The 25,372-nt window shown below is 40.1% G+C and overlaps 2 protein-coding genes across 6 annotated transcripts in view; one reads left to right on the top strand and one right to left on the bottom strand.

Moving 5' to 3' along the window:
• The window catches only part of LOC126378334 (uncharacterized), a 40,270-nt gene extending 16,805 nt beyond the window's left edge, over window positions 1-23,465 (bottom strand). The window contains exons 1-11 of the mRNA XM_050026583.1: window positions 23,210-23,465; window positions 19,818-19,956; window positions 14,272-14,481; window positions 13,325-13,473; window positions 12,080-12,287; window positions 11,402-11,565; window positions 9,783-9,921; window positions 9,112-9,260; window positions 7,896-8,034; window positions 7,044-7,228; window positions 6,262-6,397 (exon numbers count right to left, since the gene is read on the bottom strand). Coding sequence (XP_049882540.1) covers window positions 6,262-6,397; window positions 7,044-7,228; window positions 7,896-8,034; window positions 9,112-9,260; window positions 9,783-9,921; window positions 11,402-11,565; window positions 12,080-12,287; window positions 13,325-13,473; window positions 14,272-14,481; window positions 19,818-19,956; window positions 23,210-23,306 — 1,715 coding nt within the window. The 5' untranslated portion in view covers window positions 23,307-23,465. The remainder of the gene's footprint in view (window positions 1-6,261; window positions 6,398-7,043; window positions 7,229-7,895; window positions 8,035-9,111; window positions 9,261-9,782; window positions 9,922-11,401; window positions 11,566-12,079; window positions 12,288-13,324; window positions 13,474-14,271; window positions 14,482-19,817; window positions 19,957-23,209) is intronic.
• Window positions 548-5,532, top strand: LOC126378356 (piggyBac transposable element-derived protein 4-like). 5 transcript variants are annotated; one of them, XM_050026632.1, is made up of 9 exons: window positions 567-628; window positions 907-999; window positions 1,307-1,369; window positions 1,444-1,524; window positions 1,606-2,066; window positions 2,146-2,208; window positions 2,286-2,372; window positions 2,443-2,502; window positions 2,597-5,532. In XM_050026632.1, the coding sequence occupies exons 5-9, from the start codon at window positions 1,838-1,840 to the stop codon at window positions 4,612-4,614; spliced, it is 2,457 nt and encodes an 818-aa protein (XP_049882589.1). In that variant the 5' UTR covers window positions 567-628; window positions 907-999; window positions 1,307-1,369; window positions 1,444-1,524; window positions 1,606-1,837; the 3' UTR covers window positions 4,615-5,532. The 5 variants fall into 5 exon arrangements, with proteins under 5 accessions (XP_049882588.1, XP_049882590.1, XP_049882589.1 ...); XM_050026634.1 differs by having other exon boundaries at window positions 570-628; window positions 907-962; window positions 1,444-2,066; XM_050026631.1 differs by having other exon boundaries at window positions 548-628; window positions 910-999; window positions 1,307-2,066.
• Window positions 23,466-25,372: the final 1,907 nt, after the last annotated feature.

The raw sequence follows: 25,372 nt of genomic DNA on the forward strand, positions 1-25,372 counted from the left end.
AAGCCTGAAAAGTCCTTACCAAACAAAGGACAGTCTCACAAAGTGATTTCGACAATGTACCCATCGGGATTGAGGAGCTCGGTGGCGCAGCGGTTAACGCGCTCGGTCTGCGATTGTTGAAGTTAAGCAACGTTCGCAAAGCCCGGTCATAGGATGGGTGACCACAAAAAAAAAGTTTTCATCTCGAGCTCCTCCGTGCTTCGGAAGGCACGTTAAGTCGTTGGTCCCGGCTGCATTAGCAGTCGTTAATAACCATCAATCCGCACTGGGCCCGCGTGATGGTTTAAGGCCCGATCTTCCTATCCATCCATAGCCACTCTACAGTCGTTGGTAATTATAGCTACCGATTCCAAATTCACCTCAGCAGTCGGTGGTAGCTATACTTACCAATCGACGGGGTTCCGTTAGGGTGACCAATTTTACGGATTAACTATTTTTACAAGCTAGTATAGATTATAAACTTATACTAGTATTGTGTACTATAAAAAACCTTACTAGGTGGTATTTGCATCTCTTCCCTATGAGTCGATAACATTAAAAAAACAACTTTCAAAGTCAGACGAGTGTTGGTCGAGTCTACTGTCAACTACTGTGTTTGCGAGTGAGTGTTTTAAACAAGAAATATGCCGTAAGTATATAAAATATATTATTTTTATTGATTAGCATACATCTTGAATATATCCTCTACCGTTTTCTACAAAAACCTGAACATTTAAGCCATGATTTTGTTCCAAAATCATTAAGAGAAAAATATCGTATCAAAAAAAACGTCTCCCGAGACAAAAATGGAGGCAAATTACAGAATATTACACGACGCATTATATTTTAAAATGTTTTAAATACATCACGTTACTTATTAGTTACTCGTGGAAACAAATTATTTACCTAAATAAACAATTATTTCAGCAGATGCCCAGGATTTAGATTACAGGGTACACCAAATTTGGTCAACTTTTATCATGGTAACTAAACCTACCATCGACTTATCTGGGTTTAAGGGTTCGTACAAACGGAGCGATTATCTTTGTATGGCTGCTTGAACGCGCTTATTTTTTGTTTGAGCTTACAGTTACTTTGGTGTTTGTATTTGGAGCACGTTTTGGTGTCATTTTTTTTGTGTTTGTGTGACATGATTTTTGTGTGGTTTATTAATTAATTTAATAATCAAATGCTACAATACTAACTTTCATACTAATCCAAATATCTATAGTGGTTAATTTTGCGGTTTTCTTGTATGACATTTTTGTAATACTGTGCAAGCATAATGTTTTAATTATAGGTACTAATTACTAAGTATTTATTTTAGATTACCAAACAAAAATTGTCGCGACTTGAGTCCGACAAGTCGCGGGTCGGCAAGTCGTCAAAGGTAAATATTATTTATTTCTGTTTTCGTGATAATAAAGTATGTATAACATAATAATATGCTGTTTTACGTTTCAGTGTTCAAAGAGGTAGAGGGCGAGGACGTGGACAGGGAAGAGGTGGGCGTGTACACAGAGAAAGCGAAGTTGACAATGTAGAGTAAGTAGTATTGCACACAAATTCAATTTATAACTAGCGTTCTTTTATCTTCAGTTCTAAACAGTGACTGCTTTTTTTCAGAGTTGCAATAGCTGAAGTGAGGGCACAAAGACAAATTACGAAAAAACGTTTGACTAAACTGCCAATAAATATCCAACAGGAGTTTATAGACAGAAAGCGGCAGGCGCAATTAGATCGTATATTATTGCCTGATGCGCCTCCACGAAAGCGCCGCACGCAGTAAGTAATCTTCGTTATTGTTATTTATGTTATTGTCATGTCTATATAATAATAATAATAAAAACACTTCTATATGTTTTTATGTTTTTTTTATGTTTTTTTTTCTATATGTTTGTTGTGTTGTCTATATGTTTGCTTTTGTTTTAGACGTCCATCGCCAGAACGTGGTGCAATAGAATTTATTTCAAATTCTAATGCACCTGCTGGCCAGGAAGTCTCTGTGCCTGTGGCTTCGACTTCCAATGCACCTGTTGGCCAGGTAGTCTCCGTGCCTGTGGCCACGGACGACTTCATTATTATTGGTAATTTAAAGAGATTAACTTGTATAGTTTAAACACAATAGATTTAAACCCGCACTTAATTGCGTTGTTTGTGATCCAGCCCCCGAAGCCACCGACGTCGCTGGCGGAGAAGTGGTCGGGAACACCGACGAATTTTATATCGGTAAAAAACTCATTAATAATCATATAAAAGTGTAGTTATCGTCTTTAAACCCGCATTTATTAATATTTTGTTTACAGTACCGGCACCCGAACCTGCCGCATCTATTGTCACTGCGCCTGCTCCCGTCGTAGCACCCGCTGGTGACGACGACTCAGATATCACTGGTAACAGGTTAATACAAAATTGTGGAGTGTAAGCGTACTTGAACTCGCATTAAATTATATTCTTTTGCAGAGGTCCGCCCGTCTATATTTTCGGCGCCAACTGCCAGTACGTCGAAAAGGAGTGTAATAGGTGAAACACTTTTAATTAATTTGACTATATCCTTATACAATTAGTCCCTGAAAATGATAAAAAATCTGTGCTAATATTATAAATACTTTTTCAGCTATGAACGACGATCACTTTGCCGAGACTGTGACTAGCTGGATGACAGACTTTTTTGATAGTGAGGACGAAGACTTACTCGATATCGACAGTAATGACGTTGACTTGGGTATCTCACTCTCGACACAAAGTAATACTCGTACAGCCACTGACTGCGCAGCAGACGATGATGGACTAACTACTGAACAAATTTCTTTACTTCATGCGCAAGAGGAAGCTGATGACATATGTGTGAGAGACTTGGCACCTACTAACGATTTTTTTGAATTTAATTGGACGTGTGACAGACAGACTTTTACTGGTAAGCGAGAAGTCTTTACTGGTTCGCCAGGACCGACATTCACGGTTACTAACGACATGACTCCGACTGATATTTTTTATAAAATGTTTGACACTGATTTTGTTGACATGCTGATACGACAAACAAACCTTTACGGTGAACAAAAACTGACAAAACTAAAACAAAACCGAGAAACGAAAAAACATACACGGACTTTGCGTTGGACACCGACTGACCGGGACGAAGTGATAGCGTTTTTAGCACTGATTATACTTCAGGGATTATACCCCAAAGTGACGGAGGAGTCCTACTTCTCTTATGACGGGTTTGGGACTACTCCTTTCTTTGGGCGAATAATGTCCTACAACAGATACTTCCTGTTAAAAACGATGTTACACTTTGTAGACAATGACTCGACTGAGGACACGACAAAACTTAATAAGATAAGACCTGTCATCGACTATTTTAATGCCAAATTTTCATCAATGTATTACCCTGGACAGAACGTGGCTATTGACGAGAGCCTACTAAAATGGCATGGCCGACTTAGTATTTCTCAAAAAATAGCAACCAAAGCCGCTCAAGTAGGTGTAAAAACCTATGAAATGTGCGAGTCGTCATCAGGCTACCTATGGCAGTTCAGGGTGTATACTGGAAAAGATGGCCCCAACAGAAAAAGAAAAATGCGACAATCTGACGACCACAACACCCAGCAACAGACTGAGGATCAGGACACACAGCAAGAGCGACTTGACAACAGTGACAGCCAGACACACCGACCTGAAGACCGCGTCATCCAGCAGGACCAAGCTAATGACCCTGACACCCAACAAGACCGACATGACGACCAATCGAGCAGTACGTTTCGTCCGCGAAATGCTACTTCTCAGATTGTTTATGACTTAATGACACCACTACTTCACCGGGGACACACGCTAATAATGGATAATTTTTATAATGCTCCATTATTAGCGCGTTGCCTTAAACAGGAAAAGACTGACGTATTTGGGACTCTGAGATTATCGCGAGAATTTGTTCCCGAAAGTTTAAAGACTATAAAAAAGACTGACATGCGACAAGGTGAAATAGTGGCATCTTACTGTTCCGATCTGTCGGTGATGTTGTGGCGTGACTCTAACCTCGTTAGTATGATCTCCACTTACCATCCCCTTCTAATCGGATCAGTGACTACGTATAACCGTACGCAAGTACATAAGCCGGCTGTCGTCCTTGACTACAACAAATCAATGGGAGGTGTCGACCGCAAAGATCAGTATCTTGCCAGTCAAGCTCTTGAGAGACAGAAAACTAAAGTGTGGTACAAGAAGCTGTTTAGGCGCCTTTACAATGCAGCAATCTTTAACTGCTTTGTGATTTACGATAGTAATCCCACACACAAACTTGATCACCGTCAGTTTAGGAGGACGCTGGCTGAAGACTTGCTACGGTTGCACAAAAACATTGACTTGACGACAGAACCCAAACTAATTCGACATAGAGAGACGACTCAATTGGTGGCACGCCAAACAACGCGACCGTACGTGGCCTCGAACCATTTTCCGATGAAAACGGGATCCACTGCCACACGTTGTTTTATGTGCACTAAGAACAAACGACCGTCTAGGACTGCATATAAGTGCGAGGAGTGTGACGTAAATCTGTGCATCGTGTATTGCTTTAAAGCCTATCATAAGCCTCCTCGCACTTCCACCACCAACCAGGACAATACTGACGATTGAGATTTTTGGCGACTTTTGATTAATACTGACAGTTAAGACTTTTGACGCTGACTTTTGTTATTACTACTTCTCCGGGCAGTTGGACGACCTGAAGGCTCAAAAATACACTCATCGGTGTATACGTACGCGTCCAACATACTCCGAAGCGATGGACCGGCTTATCTAAATTAGGTCACCGTAAAACTAATAGAGTTATTTTCAACTAACTATAATCTGTATAGATTGGTCTTGGTAATTAGTTCGTTATAAATTATGCAAAATAAAGTTTTTATGTATGGGGTACTGGCTGGTTATAACTTAGTTACAAATTACAACTTTTCAAGAGAAACTAAATACAGACTTTCCAAATTAAAATTTTGTATGGAAAACGATGGGCCTTAGTAAAATTACTATGTTATTGCATTTTATGTATTATGTATCTTATCACCGTTACACCGTTTTCTTAGGAATTACTGTAGATTCAAAACTTCAACTGTGAAACTGTGAAAGACATACTTACAATACAAGGAATAAAAATAAAATTGTTGTTAAAAATTCTAGATTAAGTAAATTAAATTCATCTTTTTTGGGGTTATGTATACGTTTTTACAATAAAATACCAGATAATATTTTAAATTTATCAGAGAATAAATTTAAAGCTCACGTGAAGCTTACTTTATGTAAAAAAGCTTATTATAAAATTAATGATTACCTAAATGATAAAAATGTCTGGTATTGAATGTGTTCCTCTAGTTATTAAATAACTTATAATGTATCCTCATTGATTTAAAAGATGTGTTGCTGTTGCAGTTTCTTGTCATTTCTTCTCCTCAGCCATAACACCTTGCGAAATGACGTAAATTCAAAAATGTTATGTTACATTGACCTTCAACAAGTTTATCCATGATAATTACGTTGAATAAATGATTCTGATTCTGATTATCGACTTTAATTCCATGCACAAAATGTGCATGTTAATCTTACCCTTTATTGGTAACTATAGTTACCATAGACTTAAAAAGGTAGGAACGCTCAGTGTAAACAGAAACTTAGCGAGGGCGGCCATCTTGGTAAGAATACGGTGTTACAAATAAGTCGTGACCAGGTGTTATATTTATATTTCTTGTGTTTAAACTAAATAACATTAAAATATAATTTGAATACTAGTAAAAAGTGTAAAAAATGCGCTTTCAAATAAAAAATATTACAGTTCCTAGAACATGATACTTTACATGCTATTAACAGGCATGGCTGGGATAACTGAAAAAATGAGCGGATTCTGTCAATTCTAATTGGATTTGAGATAGATTTTATAATGTGATCTTTTTTATTTTTATCTAATTAGAATCATTGCACGTCTCGCTTGCTGTTTCTGAATTTTCTTTATTATAGCCACAGTAGTTTTTGAGTTACACGCCTTTTTATAACACGCCACGATATCGCCCACCGAACGCCGCGCCAGTTCGAAATGCCTGGACTGTTGAGGCTAGATTTGCTAGTGCGCCTGGACTGTCAAGTGGATAGGGAAGGCCCGTGCCCCAGCAGTGGGGACGTTAATGGGCTGATGATGATGACCCATCGGGAATGGAACGCGGACCTCCAGACCTTGAGCCTAACGCTCTAACGACTAGACCACGGAGGCTGTTCACAAAAAAAAGATGAACTTACTTGTAAGAGAAGCTAAGGCATCTGAAAGGTGCGTTAGTGCAGGCTTGTCCGCAAGATCGCTCGTTCTTCACACGCGCCTGGCCCTTGATGGATGTGCCGATCAGCTTTGCTGCTGCGTCGTATTGCAAGTAACATTCTGGTAGGAGTCAAAAGCGCGCATGCGTTTATACAATAAATAAAAACCTACAAAAAAGTACCTTCTCCTTCTTATTCTTCTATCGTGTGGGTTGTGAGGTGAATTACCAACCTCATCAACCCTAGTTTCAAGGTTACTATTGAGCCGCCCAAGGCTCCCGCCCCTGACATGGCTCATGTAACGACTAGGTACTTACTTACATCAGTAAGTAGTAACCGGGACCAACGGCTTAACGTGCCTTCCGAAGCACGGATCATCTTACTTTCGGACAATCGGGTGATCAGCCTGTAATGTCCTAACCCAACTAGGGATCACAAAGTGATTTTTGTGATATGTCCCCACCAGGATTCGAACCCGTGGCCTCCGGATTTGTGAGTCCAACGCTCAACCACTGGACCACAGAGGCCGTTACAAAACTACTTTATGACTAAGAAAGAATAAGGAATAATACCATGTATAGAACAGCAACTCTCCGCTCCCCACCAGCGGCTGAGCTAGGTTTACCTCACCCCCCTCGGTCTTACTTTAGTCTTCAATCGTATAGCGTCAGACGTCACACACACAGACGCGCGTGCAAGATAATGTCAATGTGTAGTGTCTGTGTAAAATGAGGTGTTTTGTATTTCTTTTTTTTTCACAAGCTTACCTCCAGTCTCACCCTGATGCAGATCATCATACAGCGCCGGCTCGCACCCTCTACCGTAGTTCCCACGAGCGTACAGCTCGTGCCCAGCAGTGGGCCGTAGCCCACGCCCAGCGTCTAAGGACGTGGGCGGTGTTGAGGTTAGTATGCAGTTCTCCAAGTCGTCGCCTATGGTCGGGGAGTCGAACCTGGTACCATTAAAAAATAGTTTAATGTTGTGTTATGTAACCGAAGAAGCCGAAGAAAATCAAATCACCTGTATCCCCGAAGAGAGAGGGTGAGCGAGGGACGGGGTAGGGTAGGGAAGTTAGGAGGGGGAAGGTAGAAGTACATCTCTACCTCTCTCTATCTCTCTTCTATGATTTGACAGCTGTTCATTTTGAAATGAATAAGTGATTGAATGATTAACCCGGGCGGATTAAATAGGTATCTCGCTGCTATGCACCCTGTTAGACGTGTGCTGATAAGTTAATTCTGTCGGGTTATTGGCCAATGTGAAGTTTTAAGAGGGTTGTTTTCGTGGTTGTTTTAGATTTCTGCCTAAAATTGACGTGTTACATAAGTTTTATGCCTGTTGTTTACCTGACTTTATGCTTTTGGGGGGATAAGAAAAAGACAGGTGCAACTTAAAATTAAATTAAATGGTGTCTACGGAAATTAGCACCAATTTATAATTTTCCGTTCATCACTAATTTAAGAACCACGCTGTTGTCGGTGTAGCATTCTCCATTCTTGTCTATCAAAGACCAATTCCTTCACCTCTTCATAAGACACGACGTTCACCTTCTCTTTAATCTGTTCCATGTAAGCTCTTTTTGGTCTTCCCCATCCTCTTTTACCATTATTTTACCATACCTGAAGCTAAACCCTCGACAGAAGAAGGCGTGTGCTCTGATGCACTCTGCTTCACAGGCGCCGAGCCCAGCCACCGTAAGGGCCGCCCTGACCGCTGCGTCCCCCACGGCAGCTCCTGACCGAACGTGCCAGAAGCATTCTGAAAGACCAAAAAGACCATTTTCAGAATTTGAATGATACTTTCGAAAAAGGCTCCCACATTGATCCGATTCCGCAATTCACCTAAATAAAGCAATATTGCTTTTGACATTTGAAAGAAAAGAAAGTACCTATTATTCTTTGTTTTGGCGTTACTTATTGCAGATTTGCCGCAAATGGCATTAACTACTTGGCCGGCCAAATGGAGAGCGCTGGGGTCTCTACCCGGTACACAATTTAAGACAACAGACCTGAGGGTGCCCAGTTGGGCGCGAACCTCGGCTTAGAACGTCGTCTGAGAGAAGTATATTTGAAAGAATTAATCGGCCCTAGTGGGTCGATAGCGACAAGCCAATTGCGGTAAATCTACAATAAGTCAATTTAAAAAAAAAGATATTGAATTTCACGTGGCTGCGACAACAGCTGTTTGTCTGCCTGAATAGTTATACCATTTACGGCAAATCTACAAAAAGTTACATCAAAAAAGAAGAAATCATCATCTCCCTATCATTATCCTGTTTTTCACAGGGTCCGCTTACCTAACCTGAAGATTTGACAGGTCCGGTTTTTTACAGAAGCGACTGCCTGTCTGACCTTCCAACCAGCGAAGGGAAAACCAGCCCAATACAGGTTAGGTCACATGCCTCCGAAAATGCTTTTCTTGGGAATGTGGATTTCCTCATGACCGCTGAGATTCGAAAACAAATTCGATAATTATTTGTTTAGGCCTGTGCTGGAGTCAAACCTGTGACCTCAAAGTGATAGGCAAGCGTTCTACCAACTGGGCTATCTATTTTATTTATTTATTTAAAAGGTACACACAACAGGTAACATTCATGGCATGCGAAAATACAAGGTTACAGATGTGGGTAATAACTAGATTGAAACCCAAAACGTGTATACACGGCATGGTTAGGAAATTTTGTAACGTGAGGTTAGTTGCAGTTAAATGCTAAAAAGTGGTTAATTACTAAATAACAACAAAATAAAACAAGGAAAATATCAAATAATATCAAACAAGAAGAAAAAAATTAATAAAATAAGTTCCAATCTAGTGATCATACGTATAAAAACTGACCGCTCTCAACGAAAGGCTTGGTGGTGGCGGAGCAGCCGTGGTCTTCCGGCATGGCGTAGACATCGGAGCCGCTGTCTGCGGACAACTGCAGCCCGCGGTACGGACGCTCGCTCAGGAAGCAGTTGTCTGAGCCATGCGAGTTGGAGTAACTGGGGGAAATTATTTGGATCAGATGTTGATTGTTGCTGGCAACACAGGTTTAAAATGGTAAAATAATATTTTTGTATATATGACAATTAGAATCGAGATCGCGAATTACGCGATCGTCTAACGATTTTTTGTTCTACCTCCGTGGTCCAGTGGTTGAGCGTTGGGCTCCCGATCCGTAGGTATCGGGTTTGAATCCTAGTGGGAAATCATATAAATCACTTTTTGAGCCCTGGTTTGTTTAGGATATTACAGGGTAATCACGCGATTGTCCGAAAGTAAGATGAAGGCACATTAAAAGCCGTAGCTCCCGGTTACTACTTACTGGTGTAAGTATGTAGTCGTTACACAAGTCATCAAGGGCCTTTGGCGGTTTAATAATAACCCTGACACCAGGGTTGATGAGGTTGGTAATCCACACAACCCACACGATAGAAGAGAAGATCGGAAAGCTCGAATGAGGTGGGGTTTCTTAGTTCATCTTGCGATGGATGTGGTTTAGTCGTGAGCTTATGATGTATTACCGGTAGCTGTAGGAGACGCATTTGAACTCCCGTTCGTTAAAGCAGGCAGCCTCGCACTGCACCACAGTGCGAGCAAGAAGGGATCGTCGAATGGCACCGGACCCTAAAGACATGCCCGGACGACGGCGGGAAGTGCAGTCTGGAAGCAAGAGATGACAATATATTAGAGGCTATAGGGGGAAAAGCCGCTGGCAGACAGGCAATCGCTTCTGTAAAAAGCCAGACCTGTCAAATCTTCACTTTAGGTAAGCGGACCCTGAGAAAAACGGGATGTAATGCTCGGGAGTTGATGAGGGGAACAGCTGAGTGAACTATGGAAACTGAACTGCCTTTTTCAGGCTAGTTTTCAACTAGTCAAATCCGTTACTTTTTCAACGTCTAAACTCGAAATTTGTATAAAATTTAAAAGCACACCGTGACGTCATAGCATAACGTGATAAAATGTCGGACTAAAGGGGGTGGGCTGAGGTGCGGGGTTAGGTGAATAGAAATTATCTATAATACCAGTGATAGATATGTAGGTATAGTAATTATTATCGTGTATGTATGTATGTGGGTAAATATGCACATATATCTGTATGTACGTATATATATATGTATGTGTGTGTATGTGTATATGAATATATAATATGTAATTAATATTTAATACGTATTTAATATGTGTAACGTATTTAAGAGCTATCTATCTATTATTTATTATGATTATGTTTATTAATTATATACATATAATGTGTCTTAATTATTAATGTTTTGATAATGTGTTTATCTTGGTATCGGTACTTTTAGTTAAGTTTATATTTGGTTTAAATTTTTCTCCTCCTCTTTTGTTCTCATAATAATTATATCTAGCTCCTATTAGTTACTCTGTTGTAGTCTTTAGAATGGAATTCCTCTTTAAGTATCTATGTATGCGTACCTACATTGCTTCAATCATACAAAATGTAAACCGTGGATAGTTGTAATTGGCTTGCAACATGTTTTTTACCATTTGTAATTCTTATATTGATAAGCTGTTATAATCCCTTTAAATAAATAAATAAATAAATAATTATTACCTACGTTTTTCTTGTTATGAAATTTCATAAATGAGTTAAAAAGAACAAAAAAATCGTTAGATCTGTCTTTATTTTGTACCTAATCAGAATTTCATAATTTGTCTTTGCTACCCAATTTTGGTGGCAGCACCATGGTGATGATACTAACAAAATGTATAACCAGGGTATCTCACCTCACTGCGTGACCAATTTGTTACCAGCAACCGAATCCTGAATAATTCCCAAATTTCCTTTTTGTAGCGCTGTGGTGACCTAGTGAGATATGACCCTTATTTGAATCAAACACTTCAAAAATTAATCACCGAAAAATTCCCGCAACTCGTAAATTCTCGGTAAAATTTGGTACTTACTTATTGTAATTGACAGCCCTCAAACATCACACACACAGATGCGCGTGTACGATAATGTTAATGTGTGGTGTCTGTGTAAAACGAGGTTGTTTGTATGAAGTGTCAGGGGTGTGGCCGCGTAATAAACATATGTGTCATTCATTCTTTTTATTATCTATCTGTCTCCAAAATGTCTCTGAAACTTTGATATAAATACCTTTTTCTTAGCACGTACCTTTGACAACAGCCTCATCACTCCTTTCATGAGATTCGGTGGACTCGTAGAACACTGGCTTAGGCGGCTTGTAGTATGAAGACTCGCCATAATCCAAGCCGTTTCCAGACCCTGACGGCCCCGAAACGTTCCACCTGCCTCTCTTCCAAGACCCGTAGCCATATCTTTAACACACAACATAACATCTTCATTACTAATTTAAGAGCCACGCTCTTGTCGGTGTAGCATTCTTCACGCTACTTTTCAGGGAAAAATAGGGCAGTGGTTTCCCTCTTGCCTTCCGCCGCGCAGTACTCTGTCTGACGCGAGTGGGCTGGCGCCCATAGCAGTCGTAGTCTGTCATTAGTCGGGTACATACTTTCAATAATATAATTTTATGGCAGAAATATATAAGCATTATGGATAGAAAAATGTTGCTACCTATATTGCTTCTCGTTATTTTGGCCAGAATGATATAGGTGGAAGATGTAATTGTGCCTGGGTGTGATAACAATGGTCATCATTTATACCCCAAAACAAAGATAAAAGGAAAAGGTTAAACGCAGGAAAATCTTTACAGCGCCATATATATATTGTTTTTGAGAAACGGAGCCTGGAAATTCCCCTACAAGAATTTTCCAGATTCCTATTTTTAAATTCATAAGAACGAAAGTAAGGAAAGTGCAAAGCGCAGTATACCTGTCAATCTTTTTGGACAGATCATGATAATTGAAGTTCTGGTTGACCAGAGGGCGGACTCCGTAAACTGGTGGCGGTGGTTCCAGGTCGTTGAGGCCCCAGTGGCTGATGGACTTGTGATAGTCATTGCGGTCCTTATAGTACGAGTTGCCGTAGGAACCTCCATATTGGCCCCATGTGTCTTGGTCCTCATTAGAACGGGCTAGACCTGGAATATTAAGTTCAATATTCAGTCTTTATATCATAAAAGTCACATTACACGTCATATATTATACATCATCATCATCATCACCAGCCCATTAACGTTCCCACTGCTGGGACACGGGCCTTCCCCTAAGGATGGATAGGGAGATTGGGCCTTAAACCACCACGCGGGCCCAGTGCGGATTGGTGGTAATAAACGACTGCTAATGCAGCCGGGACCAACGGCTTAACGTGCCTTCCAATGACCGGCCTTTGCGAAAGTTGCTTAACTTCAAAAATCGCAGACCAAGCGCGTTAACCGCTGCGCCACCGAGCTCCTATATTATACATACTTATGGCTATATCTGTAACACACAACATAGCATCATCATTACTAATTTAAGAGCCACGCTCTTGTCGGTGTAGCATTCTCCATGCTGTTTTAGGGAAAAATAGAGCAGTGGTTTCCCTCTTGCCTTCTACCCGCAGTACTCTGTCAGACGCGAGTGGGATGGCGCCCAGAGTAGTATATTTCAAAGCCGTACTAGGACTCCTGTCCTTCGCCTCCGAATGGTTCCCTATTTTGTTGCATAAAATTTTATGTCATAAATTTGCATGGCATATATTTACTATTCCTAATAATCGTTACGCATAAAAGGTAGGCATAACTATTTACACATAATATAATAAAGCGTAAACACTTTAAGCATAAATTCATACCTATTTAAATAAACATGTTGGCGGCCTAGGGGTGGCCCAAGGGCCACCCCGCCGCGCCCTAACCTACTATTACACTATGGTATCCAAGTTAAATGTGATAAACCTACAAGAATAGGGCAAACATCATTAAGCTTAACAAGCATTATGCTAAGTAAAACAGATGACAAGTAACCATTATGCCAAAAGACGATTATAACAAGAAAAATATGCCTAACCGGTTATGCCTAATTAAAATAGGACAAACAACATTATGCGAAAAAATCCCGTCCTGGGTGTGTTATTAACGTATGATGTGAGAAGGACATTGATATAGCTATTACTTATTCAAAAAGTCTCACTTACCAATTTGATAAGGAACAAAAAACTGATCTTCATGTCTTCTGCGGGCTCCTCCGTAATTCCTGTCTACCCTCCTATCGTCGTAGAACCTGTTGTAGGTTCTGTCATATCCCCTGTCCGAGTAGTCAGTTCTATCCCAACTGTTCTGGTAACTGTAAAAATAATTCATTAAAAATTAATTCAATAAAAAGATTTTACTATAATAATCCTGAATGCCAACGAATCCTGGATCCGTTGGTCCCGGCTATTAGCCATAAAAGCACCTCCACCAACCCGCAGTGGAGCAGCGTGGAGTATGCTCCATACCCCCTCCGGTTGATTGAGGGGAGGCCTGTGCCCAGCAGTGGGACGTATATAGGCTGTTTATGTTATGTTATGTTAATCCTGAATGCCGCCTCCTTCTTTCCTTCTTTTCCTTTTTGGCAGATAATAAAATGACAGGTATAACTTAAAATAAAATTAGATGGTGTGTACAGGAATCAACACCATTGTGATGTACATATTGCTATTAGCCATACATATTACTACTAGAGACACCTTTCTGCAAACTGTTTAAACAGTTTTGCAGGCCATATTTAGTTTTAAGATTTAATAAACAAATAACAATAACCAATGGCCTAAACCAATGTAAATGATCATGTCACGTACTCAGCGGTGAAGGAAAACATCGTAAGGAAACCCATTTTTCCGAGGAATGCGAAAAGAGTAACCGAACTTGTATTGGGCTGGTTTTCCCTTCGCGGGTTGGAAGGTCAGACAGGCAGTCGCTTCTGTATAACACCGGACCTGACAAATCTTCAGGTTAGATAAGCGGACCCTGTGAAGATCGGGATAATGCTAAGGGGATGATGATTTAATATAAATAACAATAAATAAAAAAAAGTGGCCCGAGCCGGATTCGAACCCGTGATCCGTTCTCTGAACAAATCACACTGACAATCTATACTGACCTTTCCTTATTTGGTTTAGAAGACAAGAACCCTGAATGTAGAAGCCCGGGTCCCCTCAGGGTCTCCGGGCAATGAGGCTCCAGACTGTTTCTGTCTAGTTCATAGAAGTCATAGTCCTTATCCTCTACGAAGTCACGTCGAAGGTCGAAGGCTTCTATTGGCTTCGTCATCATCTCACACAGGCCTTTGCCGCGGAATGAAGGGTCTAACCTGCAAGGGTAAAGAAAGGTCAGGGTGTTAGTGATACTCAGAGGTCTACCTCCGTGGTCCTGTGGTTGAGCTTTGGGCTCACGATCCGGAGGTTCTAGGTTCGAATCCCGGTGGGGACATATCACAAAAATCACTTTGTGATCCTTAGTTTGGTTAGGACATTACAGGCTGATCACATGATTGTCGAAAAAGTATCCGTGCTTCGGAAGACACGTTAAGCCGTTGGTCCCGGTTACTACTCAGGGTTGATGAGGTTGGTAATGCACCTCACAACCCACACTATAGAAGAAGAAAAGCACGTGTTCATAGTTCATAGTACACTATACTTGTATCACCATCAACCGTGGGAGTCAATTTTCTCATCAGAATGACGTAACCTTGCGTACTGACCCAGTTCTGATGATGATTATCATGTGGAATACAATCATAATTATCGAGTCTGGTGATAGGAATCATGTTTTATGTGTTTTATGCAAATTGGGTCGGCTTTTTGTGGAGTTGCTGCAGAGCGATGATAGATGGCGCTAGTGAGAAGTGAGGTCTTTATAAATCTTCTAGCGTGTGGGTTGTGAGGTGGAGTACCAACCTCATCAACCCTGGTGTCAGGGTTACAGCCGCCAAAGGCCCCTGACATGGCTCATGTAACGACTGCTTACTTACATCATAAGTAGTAATTTTAATATTGGTGTTAATTCCTGCAGACGCCATTTAATTTTATTTTAAGTTATACTTACCTGTCATTTTCTTATCCGCTGAAAAAGAAAGGGACGGGTAATCGACAGGCATAAAATTTATGGAATACTCGTCAATTTTAAGCAGAAATCTAAAAAAACCGTCTAAAAATTTTACATCGGCCAATAACCGTCAGAATTAAGTAGACAGCACGTCAAACGGATTGCATACCAACGTGATGCCTATTTTATTAGCCCGGGTTATTCATTCGTTTTAAAATTAACTTATTGACAATCACCCGTCCCACTTTTACAAATAAGAATGTGACGGGTGTAACTTAAAATAAAATTAGGAGGTGTCTGCAGGGGTCAATTTGTGTGTTGTTACAATTTGTAGTTAAATCGAATGTATTTGTGGTAGAGACCAGGTGTCCCAAAACGCAGGTCCTTCCTAGTTTGGGTTCATGTCTCCCTCATAACCCAGTCATGAGCAATATCATGTAAGTCCCCACTTAAGAACCCTGTCGCACTATGATATTTGACATTTAATAAGACTTACGGTTTAATTTGTCAAAAATGTTAATGTGACATGGTTTCAAAGTGTATACATATTAGTATAAGGGAGAAAAATCCCATTTTTTTTTAACATGGAAGATTAACATCGCTGGCTGGGAGTGTTTGTATCTGTATACCTTTCGAGGATGCAGGCGTGATGCTGAAGTGGCTCATTCAACCTTAGAATGTATTTATAAAAACGTCATAATTTGCATCAAAATATTCACTAACTAATTACCTAAGGTATAACTATAATACATTAATTAATCCTTACACCGTCCCTGTCTCCCGCCAAGGTGATCAGTAGCGTTTGACAATGCTGATCGCGAGATACCGCCGAGGCTGCGTATACGCATGTACCTGCTATTCAATGAAGAATTGGGAGTTTCGTGCTATGTGGTTTGTTATTAAGTTATTTTGTTGTTTGACTGTTTTTTTTATAATAAACTTAATAGATTATTTTTTTTAGATTGGATTCTGGACAGGAAGAAAAGAATCCTGTTCGAAGAAAGTATGACTTACACCGTAGTGTCACAGATTCGAACCCCGGCTTAGGTAAACCACCCAATTCGACTCACTAAAGTTTGAATTCATGTTTGGATCATAGATATTTTTTTTTGTTTTGTTTTTTCCCGAAGGGTAAGGCAAAGGGACCTATGCCCATACAGCCATGTCCTACGTATTTTTTTTCTTGATGATTAATGAAATAATGAAGGGTGATGATGATGAAACCTAAGCCCCCACCCTCGGAGTAGACTCCTACTCCGAACCCCAAACGAATTAACTCAAAAATCCGCATAAACTTTCGAGTTATGAAGCGGCTTCCTGGCACGAAGCGGAAATAGGCAGATACACTTTGTTTATTGAATACTCCGATATAATAACACTCGCGAATGTCTTCCGACTAACTTAATGCGATCATTAACCATAAAACACCACTTCGTATTAATTATTTAGATTATTCAATGAAGAAAGCAACTGTCCCGTTCCCGTTTCCCGCCAAAAAGCTTGGATCATAGATAATTGTAAATTACAATGTGCTGGAAAGAGTTAAACAAAAAAGAACCACAATAGATACTTTAGAGAACGGGAGAGGAAATATGATTGGCCACTTGATACGACACGATTCGTTTATAAAGAACAAATCATAGAAGGAACAATTTAAGGAAAGAGAGGAAGAGGTAGACCTAGGAGAACGTTTATGAAAGAAATAAAAGAGAAGGTGCAGGTCGTGTCGTATAAGGAGGTGAAGGATTTGGTGAAGCAAAAAGTGGAGTCGCTTACTCCATGGATTACTCCACCGACAAGAGCGCAGCTCTTAAATAATGACACGGAATAGCAAGAGGTTTGCACTTATTACATGGGACTTAAATATAGCTGGCGAGGAGTGGTTGTTTTCAGGGACATGATACTATGTACAAGTCTGGGCTTTTGGCGGCTCCATAGTAACCCTGACACCAGGGTTGATGAGGTTGGTACTCCACCTCACAACGCACACGATAGAAGAAGAAGACCGGGCTTAGAACCGACGCTCCCCGTTTGAGAAGCAAACCGGTGAACCACAGGATCCAGGGGACTATCAAACGCTTCATCCTTTAAATATCACATATTTCACTCATCATCCCCCTAGCATTATCCCGATTTTCACAGGGTCCGCTTACCTAACCTGAACATTTGACAGGTCCGGTTTTTTACAGAAGCGACTGCCTGTCTGACCTTCCAACCCGCGAAGGGAAAACCAGATACAGGGTCAAATCACGTACCTCCGAAAATGCATTCCTCGGGAATGAGGTGTTATATTATGTCAGAACCGAACCGGCGTGCGTGTATGAAGCGATTGATGAATGTGGAGGAAGCAAGAGAAGTGTGTCAGGATCGAAGCAAATGGAATTCTATAGTCTCTGCTTACCCCGGTGGGAAATAGGCGTGAGTTTATGTATGTATGTGTATGTATGTTATGTCAGAAAAGAAAAGAACTGGAATGCTGCTTATCTGTTGCATGCTGTTAAACTTTATTATGGCCTTTTTGGACAAATGGGAAGCGCTGAGAGCTCTCTACCGGACCACGCAGACGGATTAGCCGGCGGAAAGGTAGTGAAGTATATTCTTCTAATAGCAAAGGTTCTACAAAAGTCAAAGGTTTCTCAGCAAACACCTATTTAATTTAGGGATAACGGACAGCCCACAGCCCACTTTGCAGAGGCTGTCTGGACGCAAAAGAAACTGCGTCCAGACAGCCTCTGCAAAGAATCTCTGAATGCACGGGAGTGTCAGCACAACAGGTAAAAATCCTCAAAGGAGGACCCCAGGAGGCTTCTGAGCTTCTGGAAGGAGTTAGGTTGGCTTACGTAGTCAACAATTACACGCACAATGGGCCATCTTAGAGTCTAAATGCGGAAAACAGAGCCCACTAACAAAGGGTCTAAGTTCGACTCTGGTGAGTTAGTGAGTAACCTAGTTGTTCAAAGTGCATGCCAGGAGAAGGGACGGTGCCTGATCGGTTCTTTGTTCAACTTTGCTCTTATCTCGTAACTTATGAGTACAACTTGTTATATCTTTAGTCGACTTTGATGTACATGGTTTTGATATTTTAGGAATAGTGCGAATAGTTGTAAATACCCCCCGGTTGATTGAGGGGAAGCCTGTGTCCTGCAGTGGGACATAAGCTGTTTATGTTATACAGGTTGTAAGTGACACCGTAACGAATACTGAGGGGGTTAATTCAGACCATGATGCTGAGTTGGCATTAAGAGGAATTTCCTTCCAGAATTTTCATGAAAATAGAATAGAAAAAGTTTATTATAAAAGGACGCCACACACAAAAAAAGTCAACAACATCATATCAAATTTCCACTAAAACAATTACAAAAAAGCAAGACGGATGTTTGTCGAAATGACCATAAGGTGGTGGTGGACGTCCTGAGATAAAAGGGCCTTACTCAGCACAAGTCGCGGCGTGAACCAAATATTAGTGTTTATTTTAATTATTTTTAATTCCACACTTTTGCGATGGAAAATTTTACTTGATATCAACTCAGAATCATGGTTTGAATTATTCCTCAAAGTTTTCGTTACAATGTCACTAAAACCCTCCGTGACAACGACCTCCGTGGTCCAGTGGTTGAGCGCTGGGCTCACGATCCGGAGGTCCCGAGTTCGATTCCCGGTGGGGACACATCACAAAAATTACTTTGTGGTCCCTAGTTTGGTTAGGACATTACTGGCTAATTAACAGATTGTCCGAAAGTAAGATGATCCGTGCTTCGGAAGGCATGTTAAGCCGTTGATCCCGTTTACTACTTACTTACTGATGTAGGTAAGTAGTCGTTATATGAGCCATGTCAGGGGCCTTTGGCGGGTCAATAGTAACCCTGACACCAGGGTTGATGAGGTTGGTACTCCACCTCACAACCCACACGATAGAAGAAGACTAAAACCCTGTATGTTATGTAATACAAAATAAAAAAAGTTTGAATGGTTGCAAATGTTTAATTTACTTACTATTTACTTCTACTTTTATATAATATTACCTCTATATTCATTTAGTAACAGTTCTCACGTTATGTTCGCACGGTTAACGTTTCCTGATAACCATAGGTATAACCATGACCTTAATAAGTTTAAAACGTTCATAATTGACCATTAAAATGATTTGTAACTTAATATAGTAACACTTGTTTTTTGGCGTAGGAATTTTTTTTAGCGATTAACACATTTGAGAGGTAAAAATAGAGAAATAAAGCTAATTAAGACAAAATATCGAGATGGTTTTAGAAATAGCGTTCCTTTTTTCCCCCTTATATAATACAGTGTTAGTAACATCTCAACGAATACTGAGGGGGATGATTCAGACCATGATTCCGAGACGATATCAAGTGGAATTTCCTATCGGAATTGTTTTGAAAATTTTTGTTTTTTTTTTTGGTTATTTTCAGTTCCATACTTTTGCGACGGAAAATTCTACTTGATATCTACTTGATAGTTTTTGTTACGATGTCACTAACACCCTGTATATCGAATTCCGTGGTCTCTACCTACCCCAAAGGTAAATAGGCGTGGTCTTGTGTATATATGTTATATAGGCATACTTAATAAAAAAAACAATCATACCTATAGTTAAAGCTCTCGCAATGGAACCTCCTCTCCTCAGCGCACTCCCGTCGGCAATCCTCAAGCCTCTCACACGGCACCACGCGACGTACGAAGCTTCGGAGGGCACGGCGACCCGCCAGCACCCTCCTGAAGCATGCTGTCAAGAGAAATTATCATTTAATCAAATCAAATCAAATATACTTTATTGCACAGAACTAAAATTTCAACAATCCGACATAACACATGAATACAGTACAATTTGGGCGGCCTTATTGCTCTAGAGCAATTTCTTCCAGACAACCACCAAAAGGAAACAAACATTTACAAACAACTTGGAAGCGGGATGGTGCAACAAAAAATAAATACCTAAAAGTAAAACTAAAGTTAATAATGTTAGTGTAATTATGTGAGAATGACCCCGGTTCCCAGATAGCAAATCCCCCTGTCATATATCTTCTAGATAATCACTAATCTATGAAGTATTAAATTAACTTATTAGGTTTATAAACATGCTTTCTTTTATCATCATTACATAATATAAAACAAAGTCGCTTTTTCTGTCCCTATATCCCTATGTACGCTTAAATCTTTAAAACTACGCAACGGATTTAGATGCGGTTTGTTTTAAATAGATAGAGTGATTCAAGAGGAAGGTTTATAATTATAATAACATACATTAAATAGTGGAGAAATACAGTTATTTTTGAGGTTTTTGATGTGATGTCGTAAATAATTTCATTTTTTCCTCAGCATTGCACCCGAGCGAAGCCGGGGCGGGTAGCTAGTAAATAATAAACAAAATGAACAAAACACTTTGCACAATAAATTAACACGACACTGTGCTATTTACTGCACTCAAGCACTAACATATGCATTTTTTTGTTCTGATTCTTCTTGGTCGACATTTCTTTTCCGGCGCCATCTTGGTTTTTCTTATTAGGTTTATTTCCGCCATTTTGGATCTTACTTTGTTACGTGTGCTTCTTGCCTTTTACAGCGACTGTTTCTTTTGCATTTTCAGTCTTTTGTTCTGATCATCATCTAATTTTCTCTTCTTTCGTTTCTCCACGAACCTTATACCACTAATCTTATAATTAACCTTTTTTTCGGGCGCCGATCTCACCCCCTCTGGGTCTTACTTTCGCACTTATCTTTCGAGTATCTTATATTTCGAGTTCTAGTTTATCGCTACATTTTTAGCGTCCCTCCTAGTATTGTGTATCTAAACGGCTATTCATCGTCCATGTCACAAACAAAATCAATTGAAAAATACTACGAGGCAATGGTAAAAAGTTAATTTCCGTCGGAAATAAAAAAAAAACGCGCCATTTACGTTTGTCAGGGGAGAATCATATTACTTGAAATTGGCCCCGATTTCTGCACACACCTCATAATTTTACTTTAAGTTATACCTGTCATTTTCTTATCCGCCGAAAAGAAAATTTATAGTGGAAATAGAAATATATAATCTGTGACTATTTCAACTGTCTAGCTATCGTGGTCCTTGAGATACAGCCTGGTGACAGACGGACGGACAGACAGCGAAGTCTTAGTCGTGACATTATATATATATTTAATATTCTTTATTTCTTTATTATTCTTTATTTTTATTTATTTTTTTTTCTTTTCTGTGCCCAGCAGTGGGACGTATATAGGCTATTTATGTATGTATGTATATGTATTCTTTATTTGCATACTATGATGGTGTACAAGTTGGTAAGTTACATATGAGTTTCACATCACAGACCCTTTCGGGCACAAGAAAATAGAAGTTTAAAAGAGAGAAGGAAGCTTTTCAAATAGTAACATCTCAGTTTCATTAAGGTATTCACTAGCGTTTTTATTTTTATAGCCTTCTCCACGCTCCTTTTTTAGGGAAAAATAGGGTAGTGGTTTCCTCTTGCCTTCCGCCCCGCAGTACTCTGTCTAACGCGAGTGTCATGACGCCCTGAGTAGTCTATTACAAAACCGTATTAGGACTCCTGTCCTCCGCCTCTGAATAGTACTGACAGTTACCGCTGCCCTCTGACAGGTTCCAGGTTACAGTCTCTGTGACAAGCCCCTTCCGTCCCGCATTGCCGTTCCGATAGGCACGGAACCCTAATAAAAATTAAACCTATACGTTACGTTATTATAATAAATAAATAGGTTCGTTAGATCCTGATGTTACAGCATTACAAGAAGTCAGTCAAGGTCGTGTTTACGTGTTTTTTGCCCGTCCATCTGTCAGTGATCATCTGTTATTAGTCAAATTGACCACGCAGGTAAGATTGAGTCGGACAAAGGTTAAAAGTTTCCTGGAAGAAATCGTTTGGAGCTATTAAGTTTGCCGGTTGAAAAGGATTATGTTTTTGTGAGTAGTAACTAGGACCAACGGCCTCCGTGGTCCAGTGGTTGAGCGTTGGGCTCACGATCCGGAGGTCTCAGGTTCGAATCCCGGTGGGGACATATCACAAAAAAGCACTTTGTGATCCCTAGTTTGGTTACGACATTACAGGCTGATCACCTGATTGTACAAAAAGTAAGATGATCCGTGCTTCGGAAGGCACGTTAAACCGTTGGTATCTTAATAAAGTCTTAAAAAGCTTTATCCTCTTGCGGTCGATATTTTCAGCCACAATAGTTAAATAATGAGGTTTTATTTTAAAAGCCGATGGGAGTCATCGGTACGGCAATGCAGGACGGAAGCGGCGAGTCACAGGGACTGTAACCTGGAACCTGATAGAGGGCAGCAGTAACTGTCAGTACTATCCAGAGGCGGAGGACAGGAGTCCTAGTACGGCTTTGAAATAGACTACTTTGGGCGCAATCCCACTCGCGTTAGACAGAGTACTGCGGGGCGGAAGGCAAGAGGGAAACCACTGTCCTATTTTTCCCTAAAAAAGTAGGAGAATGCTACACCGACAAGAGCGTGGCTCTTAAATTAGTGATGATGACGATTTTAAAAGAACTTTCGGTCTTACGACTCTAAAAATTATTCAAACGGGGTATGAACCTCAAAACCGGACTTGCACCAATGAGTTATTAATTTATCTTAAGTGCAGTTTTCACTAACACAGTTGGCTCGACCATTATAGACGGCGCTACGGCTCACCTATCATGTTGATCTTAAAAATCTCGGTGAGGTGTGGGTACTTAGTTCATCTTGCGATGGATGTACCTTTGACTACCATGTTTACTAGCTAAACTATTTTTAGGGAAAAATAGAGCAGTGGTTTCCCTCTTGCCTTCCGCCCCGCAGTAGTCTGTCTGACGCGAGTGGGATGGCGCCCAGAGTAGTCTATTTCAAAGCCTTACTAGGACTCCTGTCTGTCCTCCGCCTCTGACATCCCAGGTCAGGTTAAAAAAAAGGTAAACCTTGCACTCAGACAAGCGGGTAGCATGTTTAAAATAAAAACAAAAGTACGTACTCGGTGCATTCTCCACAAGTATAACCCTGGATGTAACGACGTTGTGCACAAGAAGACAAACAGACAGGTAGACACACAAAACTGCACTAGATCGCATCTTTGCTGCACCTTTACCATCATTCACACAATCCAATAAAGATATGCAGTTCTTATCACAGTCATTTCACTTTCACTTTGAGACAAAATAAGACTTAGAAATTACACTTTGTCGTAAAGTAAGAACCCAAAATTTTACTTTATGGAAGAATAAATACTTATAAATTACATTTCACTTATTTAATTGAAATAAAAAGTCGTTCTAAATTCAAATTATTAAATCATTATTTATTTATAATTTTCTAATTTTAAATTCATGTTCCATTTTCAAATTTTAAATAGGGATTGCTCTAAAAGTTTTCAAATAAAAAGTTTATTATTAATTTTCCGTTATTGTTATGTTTTTGATTATCTAATATGCATATTAAACTGCTGTCTGTATATAGGTCACAGAGGTCGCGCGCACCATAGTCGACTGAACACTGGCATTGTACGACATAAGCTTATATGTGAATGGGAAACTGACGTTGGAATTGTATGGATGCGACTGATGATTCAAGATTGCTAGTTTAAAGGGAATCAATTATTAAATCAGATTGAATATACTTAATGTCATTGACTTACTTAACGATAGAGATAGCATCACACCTATATCCTTGAAAGGGTAAGCAGATGTGTATAGTGTAATACATTTACTCCTCGCTAGATATGTTTAATGAAGGTATGTAAGGTAGTTTTAATAAATAAATAGCTAATAATATTAAAAATATATACTTATGACTATAAGTTGTCTGATGCCAATTTTAAACGTATTTTTAAGCTGCTTCGGGCGGCATTCACTATACTTAATACCAGACAAATTGGGAGCTATGAGGATTTCCTAATGAGGGCGCCCTGGTAAGCACCTATTTGTCTGAGGAGTTTGTCGTGGAGAGTTCATGGTCATCATCATCATCTCATCCTAGCATTATCCCGTTTTTCACAGGGTCCGCTTACCTAACAGGAGCGACTGTCTGTCTGACCTTCCAATCCGCGAAGTATAAATCAGCCCAATATAGGTCACGTACCTCCGAAAATGATTTTGAATTTCTCGGGAATGTGGGTTTCCTCACGATGTTTCCCTTCACCGTTGAGCACGTGATAATCATTTATGATCCAAACATGAATACGACAACAAATTTTCATTTCATTCGACAACGTTCTACAACGGCTCCGAAGAGTCATCTGACAGCAAAACTAAAATCCACTTAATAAAATCTCTTCTCGCATTTTAATTATTAAGGCACATCCACACAATTCTGCCGCCGCTTTGATTACACTGATAACTTAGGCCGCGAGCCCATTGTCTTTCAAAAAAAGGATTTGGTAGCAAAAACCGAATGTATCCGACCATTGTGGTGAGCTATGGGAACTAACCTGGCATACGTATATCATGTGCATTCCAAATTTAAATGTAACACTAATTAATTTCATTAGCGTCTTATTTTTTTACATACATCAGTATGTAAACACTTTGGTACCATGTCACATTAACTTTTTTTGACAAATCAAACTGTGAGTCCTACTAAATGTTAAATATTTAAGTGCGACGGGGTTCTACCCGGGTTAGTTGGCTCGGTCATTATAGACGGCGATACGGCTCACCTATCACGTTGGTCTAACAGAAAGCTCGTTGAGGTGTGGGTATTTAGTTTATCTTGCGATGTACTTCTGACTACCCCGATTGGGATGTAGTCGTGTTTACGTTATGTTAACTTTGGGTTTGGGTAAAAGGTTCAGTAAGATCTACTCTGAATCGGCGTGCGCGTAGCGGGAATCGCCGTTTGGAGAGTAGCTGTCAACGCTACAATTCAAACTATTGATGAATGTGGAGGAAGCAAGAGAAGTGTGTCAGGATCGAAGCAAATGGAATTCCATAGTGTCTGTCATTCCGGTTCAGATTAGATCGTACTGAACCTTTTCTAAGGACATTTCCAATTTATCAATGTCCTTCTAAGTCTTCCTCTGCCAGCCCTACCACCAACCTTCGCTTGTTTACCCCGGTGGGAAATAGGCGTAAGTTTATGTATGTAAGTATGTATTTTGTTTCTTAGAGTACGGGTGTTAAACTCAATTCAAATAATAGCC

This window comes from Pectinophora gossypiella, chromosome 26 (genome assembly GCF_024362695.1).
Source record: "Pectinophora gossypiella chromosome 26, ilPecGoss1.1, whole genome shotgun sequence".
Classification (NCBI taxonomy): Eukaryota; Metazoa; Arthropoda; class Insecta; order Lepidoptera; family Gelechiidae; genus Pectinophora; species Pectinophora gossypiella.